This window comes from Lepisosteus oculatus, chromosome 26 (assembly GCF_040954835.1).
Source record: "Lepisosteus oculatus isolate fLepOcu1 chromosome 26, fLepOcu1.hap2, whole genome shotgun sequence".
Taxonomy (NCBI): domain Eukaryota; kingdom Metazoa; phylum Chordata; class Actinopteri; order Semionotiformes; family Lepisosteidae; genus Lepisosteus; species Lepisosteus oculatus.
In genome coordinates, this window is record NC_090721.1 from 2,633,997 (window position 1) to 2,656,080 (window position 22,084).

At 41.9% G+C, this 22,084-nt stretch overlaps 1 protein-coding gene across 2 annotated transcripts; it reads right to left on the reverse strand.

The window, feature by feature from the left end:
- Positions 1–2,248: 2,248 nt before the first annotated feature.
- Positions 2,249–21,508, reverse strand: vps37d (VPS37D subunit of ESCRT-I). 2 transcript variants are annotated; one of them, XM_015367268.2, is made up of 4 exons: positions 21,186–21,508; positions 14,743–14,908; positions 6,470–6,552; positions 2,249–4,998 (listed from the first exon to the last, which is right to left on the reverse strand). In XM_015367268.2, exons 1-4 carry the CDS (start codon positions 21,309–21,311, stop codon positions 4,492–4,494), a joined length of 882 nt encoding a protein of 293 aa, XP_015222754.1. In that variant the 5' UTR covers positions 21,312–21,508; the 3' UTR covers positions 2,249–4,491. The 2 variants fall into 2 exon arrangements, with proteins under 2 accessions (XP_015222754.1, XP_006641034.1); XM_006640971.3 differs by having other exon boundaries at positions 14,743–14,914; positions 21,186–21,503.
- Positions 21,509–22,084: the final 576 nt, after the last annotated feature.

Sequence of the window (22,084 nt, forward strand, 5' to 3'; positions counted from 1 at the left end):
AGACAGGAAATTAATACTGTGCATACACAGCCATATTATAGTTGCTGCTGTTACCATCGTTGTTGCTAAAATATTTGAAAAATATGTGATGCCTTAATTGAATCATTATGTCATTCTGGGCTCTTGAGCTTCAGAATTTTATGAAGTAAATACACTACAGTCAGGTCACTTGCTCTCGGGGAAACTTGCTAGTTCACATTTCTATTAAGCAACATTTGTCTGTAAGTGGAATGTTTTCGAGAGAGGCGAGAGAGGTAGAATATGTACATGTATAAGGCAATTTAGCTAAGGAAGCTAAATGACATTCTGAAATGGGATACACTGCCCAAACCAGGGATTTTGCTGCATGGCGCAGACTTGGAGGGGGAAAGCACCAGAGACAAGCGAAACAAAATCCCGGGTGCGAGGTTTATATGCGTAGGCAAGCGGAAGTGTGCGAGATTAGGATCTAACCCCCTTTCTGAATTTTTATTATAACTTCACTATAATTTCATTTACAATTCTGTGGTCTCAAGATTACATCTCTCCTTTTTACCGACCAATTCCTAATTTGATAGTGAAGCATTTGTACGCAATCTTTTTTTTACAGTCGAGCTAACTTCCTTTCTGCTGTTCTCTTCATACATTTGTCACAGAAAATAAAAGCAAACAGTCTGAATAATAGTTCCACCAGATTTAGAGTTAGTGTACCACAGAACAGATCCTGGCTGGCAGTGTAAGGAAGTCAACGTCAGGAAGGAAGACAAAAAGATAACATTTAGCGTGTGCTGTTTGGACAATTAAACAAGGGTCTTTTTTTCCTGTTCATTGCCAATACTCTTCCTACCTCCCCTGATGACTACAGGGCTTGATAAAATAAAAATAATGTCTCTGGACACATCGAAACAGCATTTTAGCAGAAATGTTGAGGTCTTTTTTTAAAATACATTAAGGCAGCTGTGGGTTTCGGATGGTCACTCTTATTACTCTACAGCAGATATTAGGGGCATGGATGTTCTGCCTCTATTTATTATCACTGCTACAGGAGATGACCTGTGTCATGACAACCTCCGAGGCTGCTGTCCTGCCAATAAAGTGACTATCACTCCAGAAGCAAAAACACTTTACATAAATACAAAAATCCAAAGCATTCTTATTCGGCCTGAGTAAACCACAGTCAAATATCATTTTTTATGACAAAAGGCAGCCCAATTACACTTTGCTGGTGGCATGCCATTTGATGGAAAATTAAACACAACCTCCTGGTGAAAAAGTGTTTTTCTCTGCATCTCAAATAACACAGATCATATACGTGGACTTCCATAACTGTCTGTTGTGTGTTCCTGGGAGGTCTTCTTAATGACACTGCTGCTATATTCTACGGCATCGGCTTGGCTCATCTGGTTGCATGATTTTGGTCAGGACTGGCGATTTCAAGGTTAATTTGTGAGGCTTCGCCAAGAGTAGCAGAGGGCACTCAGTGGTGTGACTCAGTTGGCCTCAAAGCTATCCTGACATTTGCATAATGTGCAATTTATTTGGCTGTGGGAGTCCTCATCTGGTTTCCTAGCGTTGATTCCTTCGCCATGTGGCGAGAGTCATGTGAGCGCTAACAGCACTTCTGCTCTCTTGTTTCAACCCAAAGGAGCTTCACCCAAACACCAAGGTTTGGAAGATAATCCCTGTTTAGCTTTGGCAGTGTTTCAGGCAAAACAGTGGTCAGTTCTTCCATATCATGGATGTTATGAGGAATACTGATTCTTGATCTTTTATGAATGCATTATGTGTACATTTCTGAGAAGTACCCTTCAGGATTACACACTGTTTCCCATCAGCCGACTGACCATATGATATATATGGCTTGAAATGTAGTATCCTTGTTACATATGAAATACATGTAGTGCCTAGATCTTCAATTGGGAGGGGTGCAGAGAGGAGGCAAGATGAGGAATATTACATCTGCCATCTGATGATGTAATATTCATCAGATGAGTTTGAGGTGTGAATACACTATAAATACAATATACCGTAATATACCTACACATAAAATATAATACCAATATACTGGAAATATACCTTCCTGGGACTTGGGACTTGAACAAATGGGGTTTCAATAATATACTCTATAGTTATAATATAACAAGTAGTATAGTTACCAGCAAACTGTTTTTTGTTTTACAAAAAAAAGGCCAAAACTACTGTTTAAGATGACACACTGACACAGCACTGTGTGAGAAGATAGAAACAAAGAGCCACACCCAAACAGAGCTCAGTACTGGAAAAAGTGTCTCATTTATTAAATACAAATGTTTTTAAACTGAACCCGCACTATTGCAAGAACAACTTTAGCCACAAAAATGAAAATCACAGATTGATGCGATTTGAAACCCTACACAACAATGCTGTTTCTTCAACAAAGTTTCTTTGAATCGCTCTCAAGTATGTTTCTGTGTTGAACAAAGAAATGAACACAGAGATCCAAAATAACTATTAATTTTATACTTGAGCCACAACACATTGAGTGAATTAGCATGTTTTGCATCAACAGACCTAGCTATTTAATCATTTTTATTAGGTATCAGTATTATTCATTCTAATTCAGTTCTCCCTCCATATATTATCGGTCTGTGGCCACAGCGTGGTATGAGAGGCATTAAGGAGGAATAAAGAGACGTAGCTATACAGTGCTGAAGATGAGCATGTGAGACTTACAGCACAAAGGATGCCAGACTATAGTGACTGTTACATCCTTCTGTCCATCCATTTCCTAACTCCTTCATCCAACACAGGGTCAGAGGGCAGCCTACCCCTGAGGCAGGGTCCACCCTGGACGGGACACCAGACCATCGTAGGGCACACAAAGACACAGACACACCTTTCAATTTTCTCAGAAGCCAATTAACCCACCCGCATGTCTTTGGACTGTGGAAGGGAACCGGAGCACCTGGAGGAAACCCATTGGCTCACGAGGAGAACATGCAGACTCCACACAGACAGCACCCCAGGGCCCCAGAACTGCGAGGCAGCAATCCCAACCACTGCACCACTCCACCACCACAACATTTTATATATTATAAATACTTCAACAACCCACTGTACAAGATGTACAGTAGGATGCACATCACATTTTGAATTCCCAGTTCTGTAGCTCACATTTTCCCCTTTTCATATTTAATATCTTATTGAAATTTAGACGATTTGTGGTTTCTCATTACTTTCCTTATGCAGTCTTCATCAGGAGCATAAACCACAGGAGTGACTACATATTTCTTCTCACAAGAGACTTCTCTTAAGAGCATTGTGCATCTGCACACAGACAGCACTGCAAACCAACACAATTACTATGTGTAGACAGCTTGCAGTGCCTTTATTTGATTAGCAAATGTCAAAGATTCCACGGGCACCTGTTCTTGATTGTGGGTAGAAAACATTTTTTTCTTCATTCATTATTGCAAAGGGTACTTGTGAACACAGCTTGGGAGTCTTTGCTATATTATGTCTATGCTGTGGAACCTGATAAATCCTCAGAAAGTGAAATAGGGCAGAATGGAAAGATCTGAAAAGGCTTTGCCAAATTTAACAGAAGCATTGAAATGGTCCAGACATGAAAAAGACTGATTGTGTGAAATAGAATTGAAATCCAGAATGGACTGAGTAGCTTTGCCAAGCCAGGAGGTGATACAGGCTCAAAAAATTACATCAAGGCAGTGCATTGTGTGCAAACGCTAGTTAACTTGTCTAGAATATACATTAAGACATGTAGCTTGTTATCTTCTGATCCAATGAAGACATACATACCAGTTGTTAGAGTTCACTTCTAATTGCAACCAAAACAAAATCCTGACGCTTCCAAACCAAAGCTCTTCTCAAATCACACCAAGACACAATCACACGCTTCTGACAAAATACAGCCCCCGCCTAATATGAAAGACTATTAGTTATACTATCTGTGGCACACACAAGGGCTTGATGAAGTACTTTTCAAGTCAAAAGGTCATAGCGTCATTCAAAGAATATAGGAATAAATAGATGAATGATGTCTAGTTTTCATTCTTCACAGTTCAGTGGTGAATTTTATACCTATAGGTAAACCACTTCTATGGCTTCCATATGAGTTTACACCTTTTTGTGTTTCTTCATATGCTATTGGGACAAATGTATCATTGAAACCCTAGGTTTTAGACTACCAGGTGATTAATTGGCTAGAATTTGTTGGAAAAATGATTATGGGTAAATCAAATACACATAAGCACATTATTTCAAATGTTAGATCTTGTTTTCACTTTCAACAAAAACCCTTTATGAACAATTTAATGAAATTCAACTTAATTTATTAACTTCATTAGTGCCAGCTGTGGAAGAATATAAAAGTTCGGAAAAAACCTTTTCTGTCAAAACCTTGCCGATAACAGGAATCCTTCAAGCTCCTGAAAGTGTCTGTTATAAACCTGCGAGTCTCAATGTGGCGACTATGGCAGTATACTGTAAGTCCAGAGTGGGGTTGCTAAAACATTATCGGTATGGGGGCTCTGGCTGGTGGTGGTTGTGTTGCCGACAGATCTGTTGCAAACGCACAGGCCTGGCAGGCCACCCAGGAAGCTGTCCAATCACTCTCAGGCCCACTGGCTGGCCAGGGATAGAATGGGGAGCACTAGGCCCCAAAGCCTGGGTCTGGCCTGGCTGAGAGTCCAGAGGAGGTAGGCTTGCAGCATGGGCTATGGCTGAGGTGGAGGGGAGCGGGAAATGGGGCAGCAATATGGCCGGGGTGAGGCCGTAACGCAGTTGGAAAACTCGGGGTGGCCCCTGAGCAGAAAACCCATTGGAAGGGGGCTCCTGCTGGGCTGTTTTTTTCTCTTCTCCAGAGTTTTTGGGTTTCCTGAGATTCTGGTTGGGTTTCAGCAGCTCCTGGATTTTCTCAGCCTGAGCACGGCGGATGTGGCAGATCTTCCGGATGCTTTGGAAAGAATCCAGAAACCCTTCAAGGGGCAGGCTGCCTTCCATGAACTTCTCTAGAAGGTCCTGTGGAAACAAACACAAAAAAATAAAAAGACATTAAGAGATCAAGTTAAAGATTGCACTCATGATCTAAGAACACTCTGAAACAGGGCATCAACTAAAGATGAAAATATACAACACAGGAACAAAGTGTATGATCCTTACCACTGATTTAAAAGTTGATCTCCAGGAAGGAAAAGCAAAGACGCCTTGCAGGTATTGACTTTTAATTTACTAAATTATACAAATATTTATCATTTAAACGACAAAGTGCAATGCAATTATAGGCAGGATATGCCTTTGATAAGGCAGTTTCTCTAAAGCCATGAAGAAAAACCTGGCAAATTAAGCAATAAGAATTCAAATCAGTTAATCAGTGATTTACCTCCACATACAAAAAAAGATGATCCATAGATTCTCCCAGCTGAGTGGGACTTAGAAATAGATCTAGTCTAGGGCCCCATTATGGGAGAGAGCACATGACTTATAGCATTCTCTTCTGTGCTGTGTTGCGCCTCAGTGCACAATGAGTACTGCACTGCTCAGATGTTTAAAAGCCATAAATTAACACTCTGTATTAGACATGGACCACCTGGCTTTATAATCAGTGCTTTCCAGCTCAGCCCCACCATATCTCAGATGTCAGCCTGATATCCATCCATCCATTTCTGAAAGCTGATTGCTCCTGGTAAGGTTTGCAGAAACCTGGAGCCAACTTGGAACCACAGGGGAGTAAAGCATTCTTACTTGAATATAACCCAACACCAAAACCAAGTGTCAAACGATTGTTCAGAAATTTTAAAATTACTCTTGACTATTAGATTTACACTCTTTGATGGAATTTACACCAATTAACTTTAATTTAATCACTTCAATCAGTTAAATCCATTACATATGTGTGGAAAAAGGGGAAATAAGCTAACAAGAAAGCTAACAAGAATATTTAACTCGTGCAGCAATTTTCTTATTCGTAGTTTGCATTTCGTGTTTTTGTTGGGGTTTTTTTTTAATGCAGGGTGTAAAAGTACAACCTGTAATGAAAGGTCAGAGAGAGAAAGATAATGATGTGTCAGAAAGCTTCTTGTGACAGCCCATGCTGGCACTCAGTGGAAATGCTTGGCTGTTGTTATTTGCTGGATGTCAGCCTTGGGCTTGTGCTGTTTTATAACTGAAACATGGTTTTGCATCTACATTTGTAAAAATAAATAACATATGTTGCAGATTATACCCTAAATGTAATAATGCCAGGCAAATGTTGACACAACTTCACTAGTTATGTTCCTGACATTTGGTTTATAAGACAATGCTGGATATGTGTTACTGTGCCAAAGCTCCTCTCAAGTGGCAACATGAAAGTAGTTTAAAAGTGTTGAAGTGTCCAAGTGGTCTGGCAGAGCCCGTGCAAGCTCAACATAGTTTGTTTATCAAGGGGGTTTCACCTCTGGAGCAAGTTTGAACAGGAGGCCAAAAGAGGCCTCCCGGACCACACACTCACCTCAGATTCCTCCTCAGCTCGGGACACCTCTTCCTGCAGAAGAGTCCGGGCCACCTGGGGGCTCCGCTTCTGTATGTAGGCCTCTGGAAGCAAAGAAAACAGCAAAGCTTAAAAAAAATTAAATCTGATACTGTGGAATGCAATTAATCATTATCCGATCAGAGGCCAGTGAGCTATGAAATTTGAAAGAGAAAATACATGGAATTACGATTTTAGCAAGTCTGCAGGCAATATCAGGCCAGTATAGTATTGCATACACCGTATACTACATAATTATAATAAACGGATATATCTCTTAGAGCATTTGGCTCCTTATTATTTTCCCTTATTTTCTCTAACTCTGTAAACCTGAAGACATTACTCTCAACACATACAGATGTAAAAGAAGAAAAAGATCTAAAGAGAGAATCTTAAAAGTTGTTTTTTCTATAGAAAAACAGCCATTCGTGGAGGGCAAAATTGATACGAGGTAGTTCCACAATGAACCATTGCTGGTACAACAGTTTCAGAGCTCTTCAGTCCTGGGTGGACTCCGAACTGGGGTGCCTTCTGTGTGAATGCTGGATGTTCTCTCTGTATTTGTGGGGATTTTCCACAGATGCTCTGGTTCCCTTCCACCTTCCAAAGGCAAATGCTGTCTAGGTTTGATTGGCTGTCCTAAACTGTCCCTTCCTCGATGACCCTGCGATGGCCTAGCACACTGTCCACGGACAGAGCAGTCTGGGCTAGGCTCCAGGCCACCATGACTCTCTCCAGCACAAACCGCTTTCTGATCATGGATGGATGGAGATGAAAAATAGGGACATTTCCCAATGCAAATGCCCTCTCTTTGTGCTACATAAAGTGTCTACAGTGTCATTAGTGAGCCTGAGGGAAGGATGGAGAGCAGTCAGTTTCTATCAGCTTAATCCATCTGGAAAAAAATGGCTTTGTCCCTTTAAGAGTCGCACCCTTGTAGCTATGGAAACATGTGTCATTAAGCTAATCAGTGACCCTGTGTGTGTCTGAGGCTGGCTGGAGGGCAGCATTTCATTAAAGGCCTCTGTTCATTTACAACAGGGAAACACTTTGACAGTGACACCACTGCAGCTGCAATAAAGGCAGTTGTGCTTCTCAAACACAAAGCCTACAGAGCCAAAATAGTGGACACCAAGTCACTGCAGAAGCCCCAATACCACTGTAAATACTTCAAGTCAATCACACGTCATAATTGCCACCTTGTTCTAGTCTCTTTTCATTTTTAGAGTTAAATAAACCACAAACTCCATCCGTTTCAGTCTTATTCACTCCCCTTATCACTCACATTCACAAATGTTCTGCTTGATTTAAAGCTATTATCTTCTCTCCTCACCTGTAGAAAGCACTACACTTACAAGAAATGCTTGCAAATCTTCTTAAGTCTCTCATACCTATTTTACATAGCTGTGGCTGAATGCCATTTTGCCTCACCTTTCCATGCACCAAATGAAAACCACCAGCTCAGCCCCTTTGACAAAACAGGTACCGGTATCACCACCTGTCTTTCTAATCCCTGCCCCTTGAATCTTAATAAAAAGGGTGTGCCCCACAAGTGAGCCAAAACCCAGGCATTTGGAGAATAATGGGAGGAGACAGGCGGCAAAAACACAAAACACTTTGGGGACAACAGCAAGTGACCTACATTTGGGAAAGAAATAATTCAGGAGCTCAGGAGCCACAGACACCAGCAAGAGAGCACCCTGGGGAATCAGTGGCGCAGTGGGCTGGGGCACTAGTTTCCAGGAATGAAAGGGTATCCTGGCGCTTTCTGCATCAGAGCTCACAAGGCACAGAGCAACGCCACACAAATTTATGAGGCTCCGCGCAATTTCTGTAAGTGGCACAAGGAAGCTGTTTGCTGTATTAACACATGCCACACAACCAAATGGACTAACTTGATTTCCAGACGGTATGAAAAAAAAATAGCTGTAACCATAGTTCAGAGCCAGAAAGCAACATATTTCTTGACTATGCTTATTGTTTGTGGTGGGGGAAGGGTGGGCTTTGTGGTTTGTTACCATGACTGCAGTATAGCATTGCCAACGAAGGCCTGACTGTGATCAGTATTGCTCTACAGCCTTTCAGTTCACAAACTCAAAACAGATGGTGTGCGTAACCAAAAAGAGAAATCTGCTCAAACCAGTCTTCGCTCTGCCTAGCTCCTATCAGGTGTGCTTGTGGTTTTTTGGTTGCTTGTCTACGGGGCTGGACAGGGTTATTTAGTGGTTGCCCTGAGAGAAGCTTCTCTGATTAACAGACCGACACAGTGGCTAATTGACTGACAGCACAGTGCAGGAAGTCAAAAAAAAAATGGCACCACATTGCTCGTCTGTCAGAGACAACACACACTTCACACACATCTGAAGAAGGCACCAAAGCAGAAACACGTTGTCTTTCCTCGTCCTTTCTTAATTTCTATCTGTTCCTTGTCACCATCTACAATCTGCATAGAGGTTTCCACCACTAAGTAGCTCACAGCATTTCACAATGGTGGCAGAGCAAAGTGTGAAGGCAGGTAGTGGGAAAAGTAAGCAAACCGAACAATGCCTACAAGGGACACAACATCTCACACCTGGGCCTGTTTATTTGGAATAACATGGGAAATGCAGGCAAAATAAGATACACCTCTGAACCCTGTTCAAATGGTTTTGCTAAAAAAATATTTTGTGGAATTATCTCACATGATCTCTCTGGTCTAACAATACATGGCAAATGCCAGCCAGAGAATCAACTTAAAAGTAGCTGACAATAAGCTACTGTCAGACACTGTTTCTCAGTGTTTCTCAGCTGACAGTGTTCAACGGTGTTTCTCTGTCTGGGGATTTCACAGAGATGACAGGAGGTAGCAGGTACTGCGTGGAAATGTCACGAGTGCTGAGTGGATGAAAACAATGTCCTCAGCTCAAACTTGGCTAAATACTTTGGATTTGAGGAAGAAAAATGGCTTTCATACCGCATGTGTTTTGTTTTTCCATTCCTGACAATTTTTCTCTTTTTTTTTACAACCCTTCTTGAAGCATCACTTTAGTTTGGGAGAAGGACATGGAGGAGATGTGACTGAGGTCTGAAAATCCCCACAGGAGGTGAGGAAGTCAATATCAATACCAAAACCAGCACTTCAAACTCAACCCACAGACCAGTATCAAAGAACTTAAGTTAAGTGCAAACAGATTGAGAACAGAGAACAGACCTTTTTATAGATTTAAAAAAAAAAATAAAATGAAGTGAGAAGTTTCGCAGAAAACAAGATGAATTTCTGTGGTCAATGTCTGGTAAAGAGGTTTAGATGCTAGGTTATTTAAATTGTGTTTCTAATTTAAATATTTACAATTTTCTGTTTATACATACATATTATTTGCAGTGTGTTTGTTCCTCTATTAAATATCATCATATTATAGAGCAGCATGAACAAATATCACAGCCCCTTTCAGAATCTGTTTTAGAAGGTGGCTAAAGAGGTGCATTTGTACATTCATAAAACACTGACAGTGCTAAAAACCAAACATGTCTTCCCAGATAAAGACTGACTTCTAGGTCATGAATTAGGTTTCTTTGTTGGTCAAAGGCGTCTGCTAGACAAAGAGCCAAATGCTGGTTCATGCTTGACTAACAGACTTTCCATTTATAGCATAAAACAGTAAGACAATGCACTTTGACCCAATTCCACGTGAAGCACAGGGCAGGTGTTGCACCAGTCATTAGTGTGTCAGTGTAGAACAGATGTTGCTTCATCAGTAGAGTTCTGATGCACAATATCATGCTGGATTAGATCTAACAAACCAAGAGAATATGAGGTGCAACAGGATGTGGTAAAGGCACTGAGCGGCATTCCCGCAGATGAAGTCAGGTTAACGGAGGATACATGAGCACAGTCTGCAACAAGTGCAAAACCACACACTACTGAGGCACTGGGGGACAACTGCAAACACCTTGAGACCCACACTGAGAGAAGCACTGAACTTGTCTCAGCGTGGCCCTGTCTACTCTAACTACTAACTACTGCATATTACACTTTTTACTAGCATTCTTCCTCTTCTACCTATTATTAAACCTGTACACGTTGCTTGTTTCATGCATTGTCAATGCACTGCTGTAAATATAAGCATGTTCATAAACAGTATTCCCACATTCCAGTTTTTAACCCATTCAGAGCGTGAACATCATTTCTTCATCCCCTTATTTCTGCACAAGCGTTTCATTTGCTTTAGTGAGCAAACTACACAGCCCTTTGCAAAATACCTGCATCTCCAAAAACCTGCATCTTCATCTACATCTGAGTAAAAAATCCTCAAATATCAGATATGTACAGTATGTGAATGCTGTGCAAACTTGAATTCATAATGATTGAAGGTGCCCCTCTATGATCACTCTATTCTCATGATTTTTTTTTTGCTCACGGTTTCCTTCAGATTTTACTGCAGCAGCTGACAAGGAATGTACATCGACACCTCTTAAAAATAGAAGTAGTTGTAATCAGTTGCACTTGTCAGGACATCTCACACGCCGCAAGCATGATGTCTCTAATTAGCAAGTAGTAATTGTTCCTTGAAATGCTGTGTACATTAAATTATCTGTATAGCACTGTCTCTGAACTGCTGTATACATAGACTCCCGGACAGGGTCACCTAAAAATGTTGAGTCATATTTGTGTTGTATCTTAATTATTAACAAAGCGACTCCCAATAACTCAAATGACAACAGTTTCTTATTTCACTATTGTTGCACAGATGTCAAAGCAGTGAAGGAAAGAAATCAACAAACAACTTAAAATTTAGTAGCACTGTGGCGCAGTGGTTAGCATTGCTGCAATGCAGTGCTGGGCCACTGGGTTCAATTCTGGACTTGGGGTGCTATCTGTAATGATCCTGGAAGATTCTGCTGCAATTAGGTTTCACAGAAATTAAATACCAACACCTTAAGAACAGGAGAATGCTACAAATTGTTCTAACTAGGCCAATAATGTGCAAATCTGGGTCATGAAGAACATTAGAGCCAGATGTTTGATGCATGTTTGTGTTGGAAAGTCTAGTCTGGAGGCCCGTGTTCAAACACAGATACCTACCCCCCAACACCCTTTTCACCAGCGTAAGAGGAAATGCAGTGAGAACTGTTCCAGACCAGTCAAATTCACACACAAGCCCCGTCTTGGCTACAAGTCAGTCAGCAGTAATTGAAAACAAATGCCAGCAATTCTTTTTCATTTCAAAGAAAGGCCAGCAAATACATTTTTTTTTTGTTTCGTTCTTCGTGTGGCCAAATCTCCCCACCCACCACCCTGTCATTGTTGTGGCTCCAGATGGTGACATAAACGGGGCTCACGGCTCGCCTGCTCCGCAGGCAGGAAGGGTTTCTCTCTCGGCAGGGGGTCCTGTTTCCTGTCAGCCCGCAGCTGTCCAGGTTGCTCAAGCCCGCGTGGGAGGACGGCCTGTCCACACTTTCTCAGGGCTCTCCAGAGAGGGGCCGTGCAGATGAAAGGCTGCAAGATATTTGTCCACAGCTTCGACCGAGGGGCTTTTCTTTTGGATCAGCTTCCTCTGTTGTTTTTATTTATACCCTGGAACAAATCGCCATGAAGACACTCATCTAGATAAAAGGCTCCAGAAGAGAACAGTGTGCTGCGAATTATTATTTTTTAAACTCTGCCTGTACATTAAAAACTGAACTGGGAATTGATCTTTTATGCTTTGGCATTCTTCAAAAGCTCCAGTCCATTACTTTTTGACCAAAGTGTAAAGATTCCTCTTGTCTTGTTTATAATAGTGCAGTGTGATTATTGTCATCCATCCACTTTATAACTATTTTATGCAACGCAGGGTCGTGGGGTAGCCGGAGTCTATCCTGGCAAGCAACAGGTGCAGGCAGGATACACCCTGGATGGGACAACAGTCCATCACAGGGGACACAGATACGAACACACTCACACCAGAAGCCAATTAATCTACCAATATGTCTTTAGACTGTGGGAGGAAACAACAGCACCCAGAGGAAACCCACGTGAACACAGGTAGAACACACATACTTGACGCAGATAGCATCCCAGATACAGAATTGATCCCACGGCCTCAGAGCTGTGTGGCAGCAATGCTAACAACTGTGCCATCATGCTGCCCTGTGATGCTTTTCATGTCCGTGGAAAAATAAAGTTGAAAGACTTTGCTCACAAGCAAAGGATGATTACAGGACTCTAGGCTTTGCGTTATTATCCTGAAGCAAACCTGACTTACACGGTAAGGTTCAACAATTTAAAAAATATATAAACCATATAACAGCGAATTACGAGATAATGTGGAGTAATTAATATTTGTTTTGCACCACTCTCTACATTTTTAAATCATCTACATACAGCAAGTTCATTCAGAATCTATTCGACGGCTGACCGAGGAGATAACACTGGCAGACGGGACGGTGACGCAGCTAGGTGTCCGGGTCCACTTGCAGTCTGGCGCAGGCTGCGGGTGTGGGGATGGGGTACGATGAGTGGACAGGACACCGTAAGGACCTCCCTGCAGCGGGGCGCTGGCAGGACTCTGCCTGAACGTGCCTGCACACTCACAGCAAAAGGAATTGCACAACACCTCGCTGAGCGGGGCCAGGGTATGTACCGCCAGCACTGCGCCTTCCCGATTCCCAGAGCCGAGAGGCGTGCGGAAGGGGGTTCTGTTTTTCCCAATACTTGTTTCCCACCTTTTTCTAAAATGAGAATCAGATGTGCGGCGAGGAAGGAACTCACGCCCATCCTGTCTGACAGTGCAGCGGGGTGCCTGTGCTGTTTGACAGGATGGCCGATAGTCCTCCCACTTTCCATCAGCGAACATCTGCTTTATCCATAGAAAGAGCAGCACGTACTGTAGGTCCCAGCTGCAGAGACACACTCATCCCTGCAAAGCGCAGGGCTGGGCTGTGTCACCTACAGCCTGATCTCTCAGTCTCAAGTCAGCCTGCTCTCTTACCCCAGTCTTCTTTTGTTGGGCAGGTTAAAGCTGCATTTTTAGGGAAGCCGTAAGCTGGTTTAAATTTTTGTTTGCATCTCATTCATTTATTGATCCTCCACTAGAAGAGGATCTTTATGAGTGGCAGGATCAGGTCTCCATTGGGAAAAAAAAAGGATTGAAGGATTTTTCGCATCAAAAACAGCTAAATGATTTTATTCTGACTCTGGGTCGAAATAGCTTGATCTTGCCAAGCAGTGAGCCAAACTATTTCTACTGCGTGGAATGCATATATACTCTTCCTGACCCACAGTTAATCAATCAGGTCAATTACAATTTTAGATTCATAGCTATCCATTAAGTTTACTTTTCTACCAAACTTTACTTTTCTACTTTCTGCAGGTGTTCACTGCGTGGACAGGCCCAGGCCACAGCAAAACAAGCCGATTATAAACACAATCCTAGGTTTTCCAAATAAAAATGATAACATGGAAATCCAGAAAATCACATATACCCCCGTTATTTTTTCAAAAGCAACATGTCTGCTGCTGAGAAAGTTTCTGGACATTGCCATTGTGGGAAAATGGCACCACATGTGCTTTTCGTAAACCACAATGTAAACGGAAGGCAGTCTGGGAGTCACTGTTTGCAGCTTTGAATAGAAAACTTTGTTACAAAGAAACAAATTCTAATTCCAGCGTTCCCTTATTCAGCCCTTTGAGACTGTGGAATAGTGCTCACCAAAGATGACTTGTTCTTCAGAAAGTGTGACTAAGAATAAAAAGTTCAGAGACATTCAGAACAAAGTCTGAACGATCATTTTCCAGAATTACATAAATAATCTAATTTCTTTCTTTAAAATATCTACTTGGCTTCTACAGTCTTTTATACTCTTGCCTTCTATACATAAAAGAGCCAGCTGTTTTTCAAGCTTTAAGCTGCACCCCTCAGCACATGCCTGGAAGAAGAGAAGACTATGCAGCCAAAAAACCCAGGATATGAAGCCAGAAATGGCCTAGAACCTAGAAAGGAATTCATTCTGGAGAGGAGACAGGAAACACATCTTTACACAAAGATGTGGATGTCTGGAACAGGCTTCTCAGGCAAGTGGTGGAAACTCTGGACGCCCTCAAGAAGTGACAGGACAAATTCACTCAGCTACTCCACGACTCAATCAGCAAGATGAGCCAGATGACTGAGCTGGTTGCAATCACCCTTTCTTATCGTCTGATGTATACCAAGCTGTGAGCGTGATGTTTTGGGCTTTTTTATCAACAAAGCATGTCTACATGATGAAATAACAGTAGTGGAAAAGCCAGGACTCACCCAGACGTCTCTGCTTCTCCTGGCACACTGTGGCCAAGTGCTCCAGTTTCCGGTACTTGTCTGCCAGCTGTAGTTTGCCGTTCTGAAGTCCTGGCTGGCGGGACAGGCTCTCCTCAGCCAAGCTGCGGTTGGTAGTCAGCATGGTCTCTCTGTCCACCTGCAGCTCCTGAAACTGGACGCAGTGCGATGCTGAGAGAGGCCAGTTTTGTGTGAAAAGGCTGTTTTTTGTCATGTAAACCTTTTCTAAAACTCCTTTCCATGGGGAACCTTGTCTATACAGAGTCATTGGTGTGAATAAGTGTCACCTCAGACTGAAATAGAAGCTTCAACTGAGTTTCAAAGGACAATACACCTAACTTAACTTTAAATGTTCTGACACTTGCACACAATGCACACAAAGGCTGAAAACGTTTATATTTGAAAACACAAAAAATAAGGACGGTTGACAAAGAATTTTATTTCTTATTATTTAACAGTTTGTGGGCAATGCAAATGTGGGCATTGGGAATCTCAATTGAATTTTAAATAGGTTTATAGGATTATCTGATGGAAACACTTCCGGAATTGTTTTTATTTTATTGTGTCTTTTCCCTGATGCTGATTTTTTTTTCTTTTAGGTGAATAAAAAGTCAAGGACAATAATAAATCTCTAACCAAAGAAATTTGAAAACTAAATTATCGAGATTTCATGTCTAAAGCTCAGCAAACCTGGATTGACTGTCACCTTTTAATTACAAATCTTATATGCCACCACTCTTTTTATATAGCACAGAGCTACAAATGCCTTGGCATTAGTGGTCAAGTTTGGGAGGAGGGCAAATTCTTATCTCACCCACTTCCTCTCTCCCACACATAAATACCTCTCCTGCTGAGCCCCTCCCCCCTGTGCTACTTTCTCACACTCCTCTCTCCACCTCATATTCACTCTTGCAGCAGCTCCCTGACTCTTTCCTTGTGAAGAAAGAGGGGGTCCTGTCAGCTTGTCCTCTCAGGAATATTTTTTTAATTTATTTTGTATATCTTGTTTAAAATGTTTGTCATTGCAACACTTTAATTACGATGTGGCTGAGCTACTGAAACTATACCAGCCCAAGTATTCATATGTTTTACAACATAGTTACATAAAACATCAGAACACTGCTATCAAGAGGAGCTAGTTACTACGGTAAACAGGAATCTAAGTATAAAATGAGAGCAGAGAATTATGGAGAGCTTATAACAGGCCTTTACGAGCATGAAATCAGAAATGCCAGAAGGATGCATTTAAAACACACTGCTTCTTTAACTTCATTTTAGTATTCCTTACAATTTCATCCAAATTTCTGGAGGGATCTGCCATCTACTGTGAGGAACGGAGACTTTTGAAAACGTTTTTAAGAGTTTCTAACTTGCGTCTGTGGTTAGCTTCTTTATAAAAATATGCACGGTTCTTTTAATATTTCCTTTTTACTTCCTTTTGACATTCTTCAGTGATCAAAGGGGACCACCGAAGTGTTAAGGGCCCGGCAGTTAGAATGAGCAGGAAGGGGAAAAAGAGAAATTGAACAAAAAAGGACTAACGTGGCAGGTCTGCAGACTCTGGCTCCACATCACAGCCTGTTTGTTGTTATGGTTGTCAGAGAGCACAAGAGCCAGTGTAGTTATCCACCCTGTCCTATCTACGTATCACACATGCACTCGCCTTGTGTGGAGCGCTGATTAGGGCTCAGGACTCATTCTCAGAAGGTTATGGGCTCAAGTCTGACTAACTTTGCCATGGCTGCTGTATCTCTGAGTAACATCATTAGAAAAAAGTAGGAGTCTCGCAGGAGAGGTTGACACAGAGCTGCAGAAACTGCAATACGCCTCTGCTCTGTTATCCATTTTGATCACGGAGGACTTGTTTCACAGCAAAAATTAAAGATGGTTGCACTGAACCAAGCAAGGCAATTAAATGAACACGATGTAAACAATATTAGAGCGATCAATTAAGATGCTCACTTAAAATATGCATTTTAAAAAGTAGTTTTCTGCAAAAGCCTAATTCTAGCCATGGCTAACAAAACTTCCCAGAGTATGACATCAAGAGAGGTGAAATCGGCATTAGGAATCCTCCTTGGTCGAACATAATGCAAAAAGAAGACGGACAAACCAGTGATAATAAAACAGACAGTCCGCAAGCCACAAACTGCAGCTCAGCAGTGGAGAGAAACCCGAGTCAATGAGTAAGAGTTTCTGTCGGGCTTCTCTCAGCTTTGCCATGTACTCCAGATGAAAAGAAGATCTTTTCTTCTGAGACATTTTTAATGCGTTGGTTAAAAAGTTGTGGTCAAAGAAGAGAGAGGCTTCCAAAAATGCTTAATGGCAAGCTTTAGCGCCATTCCAACGTCACACAAAACCACAGAATCAAATGTTGACTTTGTATGTAATTGTCAAAAATCCCACAGCATCTTCTCTGCTATAACGGAATTCAGCGGCAATCCAGATTTTTTCTGCCTCCCAGGCTCAGTGTCAGGGAGATTTCTGAATTACTGCAATACTGTGTGAGACTCAAGAACTTGGCAAGAACGACTCTGCATAGCTGTTGATGCACAGCATGAAAACACAACACTGATGTTCCAGGCTGCTGGCTTTGGAAGGTTATCCCTTCCGAAATGATGTCTTTAGATGCCAAAATAACTCGATTAACAACAAAATCGACTTCAGAAGAAAATAATATCTCAGCCTGTATCCATAGTGTGCACTGACAGCAATTGGATTTCCACCCGTTGGTGAAGAAACAAAATAAATGTTTTCATTACCTCTTGTGTTTTATCATTATAATTATTATCATTGGCAATAGCCCTTGGATGTCAGTCACCTTCTTTATACAGATTTATTGGTATAAGAAACCGCAGCAAAAGAAATGTAAATTTTAGAAAACAGTGATAAAAGCAATCAAAATAATAAGATATATAGTTAAAAGCACATAATTTTTATCAAGGGATTTTATGTTAAAAATGGTATAATATGCTTGCAAAGCTTCGTTTAGAATCCTGTGAACAATTTTGGTCACCGTGTTCCAAAAAAAGATAGTATTGCCCTGGAGTGTGTCTGGAGAAGAGGAACCAGATACACTATGAGGTTTCAGGAAATGTCCTACACTGACAGACAGAAGGAAATTAATATTTTTGCTTTGAACAGAGAGGATTTCAAGAGGACATGACTCAAGTATTCAAAACACCTAAAGGCATCCACAGTCACCCCAGTGAATTTCTTGAGAATGCACAGCGAAACACGAACCAGGAGACTCAAGTGGGATTACATGGAAGTGCATTTAAAACTGGGTAAAGAACTGACTTCTGCTCTCAAAGAGTTGTGGGGGTGTTGAACAGGCTACCCAGCTATTTGGTTGAAGTCTCTTAAAAAACACATGGATGAGTTCTTTAGACCAATTAGCTACTAACTACCAAACTGTAGCTGTTTTATGTTCTTAATTCATTAAACAGTATGACCATGGTATAACCACTGCAAAACTGCAAAAATACCATAGACTAGCTGTGGCAAAGTTGCACATGGATCAGAGGATGGACTTCAAACCACTTCTCTGTGTTTTAATTAGCCTGGAACAAACCATTGACCGCTGATAATTATCACATCATTGGTTTTCCAAAATGTGCTTAAAATGTCTTAAGAGCAATTGACATTACTATATAAGAGTTCATCTTAGTGTTGCATTTTTAAATATTAAAGACACATTTTAAAAAAGAACAGGGACCTCAAATATTCCAGGGCCATGAGCCAAACAGATTTATAAATTCTGAATTGCTTACATTCCCCCAGCCTGAATTACAAAATGTCCATTTCCTGACCCATTCCCTCTCCCAGCTGTTCCTGCTATTGTTTACCCAAAAGGTTTTTTTTACAAACCCCTCTCGGGGATTTTGATCTTTGATTGCAATGAAAAGCCCTTCATAAACCAGAGTTGATACTGTTTGACAGCCCTGGACAAACATCTTGAACATCCTGTGTAAAACAAACACTTGAGCATATTTCTAACCCTTGAAGAAAAGACAACTGTGCTTTGAAGAGGCTGCTTTGCATTGCAGGAATGGCTGTAAATTCATTCTCAGTCTCTCCGCTCGGAACCCTAGCAGATCGGCCTCCTGGACAATTCGTTTTCATGGGAAGTGTGAAATGTGTGAAGACAGGAACTGCGCAAAGAAGCTGACAAACCTCTGCGGTGGTTAATGGCCACTTTTTTTCCCCCTTTAATCTGTATTGAAAAGATAATTCCAGAGAAATCGATTAGCGTCCTGAATCAATCTTTCTCTGCATTTCAAAGGACAAGCCCTGAAGAGGTGTTAGACAGCCGTACAAATACGCAGCAATAAAGAATAGAAGATTATAACTGAATCCTCCCAATCTGAAAGGCTTCCAGTCTTACATCCTATTCAACCAGCAAATGTCTATGTCTCTCCAGCTTCCACCACATTGTTTTGTGTGCTGAGAATTACATTAAAAGTTAATTAAATGTGATTTTTAAAGGCGACAGTTCTCACAGAGGGATATGTCACTCACACCTATGCTTCGCACAACTGACTGAATTACAGCTCTTTCAGCGGCGCCCCTGAAAACTGAAAACCACACTAGCCCTCATATTGTGCCACAGTCACATCCTGTGACATCTCTTGGAGGATTCTTGATCTGTGCACAATTGTAGGCTGATTACCAGTAATAACCTTCATTCGACGCAGAATGCCTGGATGTTTCTAAGAGACATGGACACAAAGCTCCATTGACTTTCTGTGAGCGGTTTTTGAACCAGACTAAGCGTTCAGAACTGAGCACTGGGTCTCACACAAGCATCACCGCACGGCTGCTGTTGGACTGCGAGAGCAATGATTGGATATTCCACATGTCTCTGGACCGAATCTGATCTTTTAGGGTTTTGGAATTTCTGCACCTGAGCCTAAAGAGACTGTAGGACTGCGCCATTCTGTGAATATTGTTTCGTCCGCTAAAACAGACTGACAAAGCAAAAATGTGCAGTAAAACTAAATAAAACTTGTGTGAAAGGAGCTTGGTAATACCTACAGGGGTGTGGCTCTGTCTGGGCTGTCTTCTCTGTGGATAATAGGAGGACAATAATACAAGGACAATGATTTTCTCTATGGAGTCTGCATGTTCTGCCTGTGGTTTCCTCCCTCGGTCCAGAAACATTCTGTCTCCATTTAGTCATCTTTAAATACTGTGTGTGCCAATGATGGGATGGTATCGCGTCCAGTTAGGTAACATTATTAAAATCCCTATTGCATGTCTATGTCCTTGTCAAGAGTATTTATTTTTCGCGTTGGCCTCCATGTGAGACATAAAACAGACTTCCGAATTGTTCTACATATCTTGAAGATCGGGTACTTCACTGCTTCCTGGTCCAGACCTGGTGCTAGCGTGCTAGAAACAAAGGTGGCCAATGACTGAGGTCACAGGAGCTTGACATTGGCCCCGAAATACACTCTTCTCACGCTCGCCTGGCATTAATGTAATACTTCCTACCCCGACAGAATCGGTTTTACCTACAGTGAACGCATTCTACCAGCGCTGTGGCGGTTACAATATTACAGTCTGCACAGTACTTCACACGGTCCAGCGCAAAACCGAAACCCTCACTGTCTGACCCTCCTCATCACCGTGCGATTCGAGGCTGCAGCCGTTTCCTCTGCACATTTTGCAGGTCACCATTACTGCACCTGCTAGTTCTTGCAAGAAAACCGCACCATCAACGACCGGCCCCGTGTCGTCTTCTCACAACTTCTGTTGTGAAATCTACACAGACGGCCAGCTAACCCTTTGAAACCCTTTTGAGCTCGGAGCGCTCTGCCCGTGAAGGTTCTGCTTAATCCACACAGCAAGGTGTAGCTACGTTAGTCAGCCGCTGTGTGCCAATAATACGAGGACAATGACTTTGAGCTCAATACTTTCGAAAACTCCTGAAATTTTCTCACACTTGTTAAATAAATGCATTTGCGTTTTCAGATATTGCGAATGCTTCAGCGTTTTTCCATCTGTTCCATTATGTAGTCTTGTGTTTTTGGGACACGCTCATAAAACACATCCGAAGTGTGACTAGGAGACATGCAAACCACTGATCAGCTGACAAACCATATTTGAACATGCACGGTTCAAATGTTGAGCTGTTTAGTTCTACTTCGTGATACACCTGGACATCCATGAGATACGAGAGTGATTGAATCATGCTGTGGGATTACATTATTTAAAACGTCAGGCTCCCCGCATGTGGTATAAAACCCGAAGAAGGCTCCACAGCCGAAACGTTGTGTTTCGTTTCTTCTCTTTTTAGCCTGGAATAAACCTATGGCTCCTAAAAGACTGTATAACCCATAATTAAAATAGAAACATATAATAATAATAATAATAATAATAATAATAATAATAATAATAATAATAATAATAATAATAATAACCTTTGCGCTGAGCCGGACAATCTGGTGCATTTTGTCTTCATCGTCTAACAGATCCCGGAGCTCACTGGTGCCGAGAACCAGAAACCCGTCAGGGTTCGAGTTCTGCTCCCGTGTGCCGCGCGACATAGTGCTCCTGGACGGGTGGGTCAGATGATCCGGCGGGCTAGTCCGTCCGGGTCCATGCCGAGCGCGGCGGACAGCTGCTCATTGTGCCGGCGCTGGGAGCAAGTGAGCTCGGCACGCCACTCTCCGCTCCAGACAATGCGAGTTGGTGTGACACGGTGAATGAAGCCGAACTGCCGCTCACGGCCACACGGGGGCGCGGTGTCCTGTTAACCCTCCAAGAACCGGACATTTTTTTTTTAACTTAATTAGATCCTATTGAAAAACTATGGAGGCTTTGCTATTACATTAACATTTCAAGACCGTCATTGACATCGGTGAATTCAGAGACGTCTGCTTCAAGATTAATTGTCTAAATGAATTAGTACTGAGACACAAGCTGCTTTTAGTGGAGGAAAACCCAATGGATTGTGCTGCTATACCACCACGTGTTAGTCAGAAAGGTTTTTGTCTAGGGCTAAAATGGTCACTCGCCTAATTCAAACTGCTGCAAAGACTTAACGGAGAATAACACCCCCATTCAATGCAGAGCAGTGCGGACAGAGAAACGGGCAAAACCGTTAAATGCTTGAACTTTAAGTGACATTATATACATTAGGAACTACTGAGGTTTTCGATGTAAAGTATTAGAAAAAAAAGACTCATGAATTTGCTTTTCTGAGCCACATATCTGGAAAAATAAAAACGCAAAAAAAAATTCTACGTCTTCTAACACAAGTTCTATGCCAAACAGTCACGAAATACACACTTATGCAGCGCTTTCAGACAACCCAGCC

Bases quoted from the DNA above. Each gene is read 5' to 3' on its own strand.
- vps37d (XM_006640971.3), bottom strand. From the start codon at position 21,311: ATGTCGCGCGGCACACGGGAGCAGAACTCGAACCCTGACGGGTTTCTG. The intron at 14,915-21,185 runs GTTATTATTATT...CACTGCGTCCAG, and splicing joins TTGTCCGGCTCAGCGCAAAG to TTTCAGGAGCTGCAGGTGGA. The intron at 6,553-14,742 runs GTGAGTCCTGGC...CTTTGCTTCCAG, and splicing joins GGAGAAGCAGAGACGTCTGG to AGGCCTACATACAGAAGCGG.